At 63.1% G+C, this 3,352-nt stretch overlaps 1 protein-coding gene across 1 annotated transcript; it reads right to left on the minus strand.

Moving 5' to 3' along the window:
* Window positions 1-302: 302 nt before the first annotated feature.
* TRAVEDRAFT_32535 (uncharacterized protein) lies at window positions 303-2,826 on the minus strand. Its single transcript, XM_008047647.1, has 8 exons — window positions 2,622-2,826; window positions 2,190-2,565; window positions 1,877-2,134; window positions 1,658-1,825; window positions 1,417-1,599; window positions 871-1,350; window positions 657-810; window positions 303-598 (listed from the first exon to the last, which is right to left on the minus strand). The coding sequence occupies exons 4-6, from the start codon at window positions 1,716-1,718 to the stop codon at window positions 935-937; spliced, it is 660 nt and encodes a 219-aa protein (XP_008045838.1). The 5' UTR covers window positions 1,719-1,825; window positions 1,877-2,134; window positions 2,190-2,565; window positions 2,622-2,826; the 3' UTR covers window positions 303-598; window positions 657-810; window positions 871-934.
* Between the last annotated feature and the right edge of the window lie 526 nt (window positions 2,827-3,352).

The raw sequence follows: 3,352 nt of genomic DNA on the forward strand, positions 1-3,352 counted from the left end.
GTATTTGGTGCCCTTCCGAACCCTATTCCACTGCCGGTCACATCTAGGTGTTGGCCGCAGACGGGCGGGGATCTGCAGCCAGTTGGAAAGCGGGGATTCGATAATTGTGACCGTGAATGAGGGCATAAACTGCAAGCAACCGGGATCGAGTTGAAAATGGCACACTGAAACTGATGATCTGAATGAATAATAAGCCGCCTTGAAGCCTGGACTCAGGCCGCCTTTCACACGCAGACTGATAGATTGTAAACGTAAATTACGCGGGTGAAAGCTACCGACCAATTGTACGATGACATTATGCTGTTCTCCTGGCCTCTTCTCCCGCAAGCTACCCTTCGCGCTGCTCACCGTCTCCCCATTCTCCCCTGTCGCCCCTCCGCATGTGCGCAGCACCCCATCGGAGCGTCAACCTCTCCACCTCCGCTCGACGTGCAGTGCACAACACCTCCGCTCGACACGCAGTGCACAACACCTCCAATCTATGCTCATCACCCATATCACCCGCCCTACATCCCCTCGCTGCCTCTCCGCCTGGTGACCGCACCGCAACACACCTGGTGTGATCACGCCCCTGCAATCCTGTCCACGCACAATGCAGGTACGCGGTGTGTGCAGGACACCTTTTGTGGCTGTGACTGACATCTTGGAATCGTCAGATGCAGCATTCCCACATGGCGGCGACGAGATCACTTACCAGGACGTCGCAGCGTCGACTGAGGTGCTCTCGTGCTCGCACCCGTCAAGACGTCGCTTCGAGGCGACCGTGGACACCCTGAATATGCCCAGATCCGGCATACGAGGAAGCAAGAGGTGAGTACGGATGGTGCCAGCAAGACGCCGGCCCCAGCGAGCTCATTGTGCCATCCCCAGACTCGACTCGAGATCACCAGAGGGGGAGACAGGTGAGGAGCTCCGAGCAGCACCGAGGATCGAGCTACACAGCGGACACGGTGGGATACTCGCGGTGGACGCATTCGCCGAGTGGTGCGCACGCGCGACGGCGCACCGGGCCGTGAGCGTGCGCAGACGACACCGGACTTTGCGGGGTCCCAATCGAGGTGAGTGATTTACAGTTCGCGGTGTATGGCACGAGAGAGGGCGAGGAGCGTCGCACATGATACCGCCGTGCGACGGCGATGGCGACGTTTGCATCGTGTAGCACGCACGGAGGATGGCGCGGGAGGCGTCGGTGGCAGGAGCACGGGGCAGGTGCTGTGGGGAATGTCGCAGCAGGGCGAGTGTTCCAGGGAGGCGAAGGAAGACGGATGACAGCGAGGAAGGGCGGCGTGGGCGTGGCGCACGTTCGGCGCCGTGTTTCCCATCCGGGATCTGGGACAAACTCTGTTTGAGGTACGCACGCGTGCAGGGTCTTCTGCCGTGCTTCAGACTAACCGTGGGCTGTCTCTATCGTTGCAGGGCTGCGCAGAAGAGGGCGTGCAGCGAAAATGCGAGTGCACTGGCCGGCGGCCATCTCTGGGCGGGAGGACGGGCGCGGGGGGCCGTGGAAGTCGTTCTGGGACGTGGCAGGAAGGCGGCGAGGCGGCGCGGCGGGAGCGCGAGGTATACGCCACAGCCCACGTGCGGCAGACTCTAATCGGGGTGAGTGCATGCGCACAGCTTCCTGTACCGCCAGGACTGACCCTACGTGTCCGGAAAGGCTGAACACGACGGCGCGCGAGGGTGTGGCCACACGGCGATCTGACAACCCCCAGACGCATGCGGCAGCCCAAACAGGCGCCGCTGACGCCGAGGGCTTCGATACACTCCGTCGTGAGCGGCCGTCGGGCTCCAGAAGATGTACAAGACGATGGAGCGGATGGAAATGGTAAGCAAACACGAGTGCATCTGCAGTCCACGTTCCCGACATACCTATCAGGCCAAGAATGGGGTTGCGCACGCCTCCAGCGCGTCGCGTGCAGCAGGGTGGCCGGCGCGGGGCGACATGCCCAAGTGGGCGCGCGATGCGCGACTGGCCAGCTGTGGACGTCGTGTCGCTCCACGGCAGCGCACTTGCAAGTCGACCAACTTTGCGGGGCGGCAGGGCATTCGGGAGTCGCGTCCTTACCTCGAAGAAGCAGGCGGAAGCGGCAAGTCGGCGTGGCAGGCAGAGAGTCGGCGCGGAGTTCGGGGCTAGGTAAGCGCCGGCTCCGTCAGCTGTCCAGAGGGGATACCTGACGTGTCGTCCGCAGAGAACTCGGCGGCGGGGACAGAGACCGACCAGTTTGGCGGGACAGCGAACGGTGGGGCGCGTTTTGCGAGTGCGCAAGGCGATCGTGCGAGCGAAGGCCCGCGCGGCGAACGACTCGGAAAACACGTCCAGGCGAGTCTCCGCAGGCGCAGAGAACAAACTCGCGCGACGGTGCGGTGGACTCGCAGAGAGTCCGCCAGAGCCCCGGGGCGTGCAGAAACGACGAGGTCAGCAAGAGAGCGCGACGGCCAGAAGACGTCAGACTGTCAGCGGTCAGCGGCAGATGCGCACCCTCCCGCGCGACAGCACGAGGGCGCCGTGTCGCCGTGCGAAAACCATGTTTGGGTCGTCGGCGCGGAGGACGAGACCAAGCCGAGGTGAGTAGACAGCCTTGGAGACGAGACATATGAGGGTCCTGAACACGAGAGCACAGGCACGGCGAGAGAGACTGAGCGAGTTCGCGCGCGGGATGGTGGCGGTGTGGAGGCAAGGGGTGGGCGCCTATTCTGCGAGGGCGGATTTCGACCGAGTGCGCGGAGGGTGTTTTGTTTTGCGGACTGTATCGCGCGCGGGGCGTGTCCTTGTCATAATACATCCTGTATGCATGCTCTGTGCACGATGCGGCCTCTGCGAGCTCGACCTCGGACCGGACTCGGAGTCCGCCTGCTCCCTCCCGTCTCCACTCAATGGACCACTCCTGGCCACTCCCCTCCTACCCCCCTCTCCTACTCCCCCTCCAGTTGCAGAGTCCGTGAATCTCCCCGCGGCCGTCGTCCTCGCATACTCCCTCCTCACGTGCCGCCGAGTCCCCCAGTCCAAGTCCCCACCGCCACCGCGCATCCCAACGCGCAGCGTCACACGGCGTCACATTCTCGCGGGTGACGTCATCACTCTTCCTTAAGGTTCGACGACGTCGACGATGCAGACGCGCTCAGCGACTCGGCGGTTGCTTCGCTCGACCGTCTTCCAAGTGACGCGACAGTCGCGCTCTCCTGTTCTACTAACGCTTATACGCCGGACTTCCAGCATGCCCTTCAAACGCCCAGCCCCCAATCCGACGCAGTCAGCCTCCGCGTCCGGGTCTTCCTCGTCTTCAGGCTCACCACCTCCCGCGAAACGCTCCAAGGCCTCCATGACCAAGTCTCTGCCGGAGATAAAGGTATA

The sequence above is a fragment of the Trametes versicolor genome (genome assembly GCF_000271585.1).
Source record: "Trametes versicolor FP-101664 SS1 unplaced genomic scaffold TRAVEscaffold_100, whole genome shotgun sequence".
Classification (NCBI taxonomy): Eukaryota; Fungi; Basidiomycota; class Agaricomycetes; order Polyporales; family Polyporaceae; genus Trametes; species Trametes versicolor.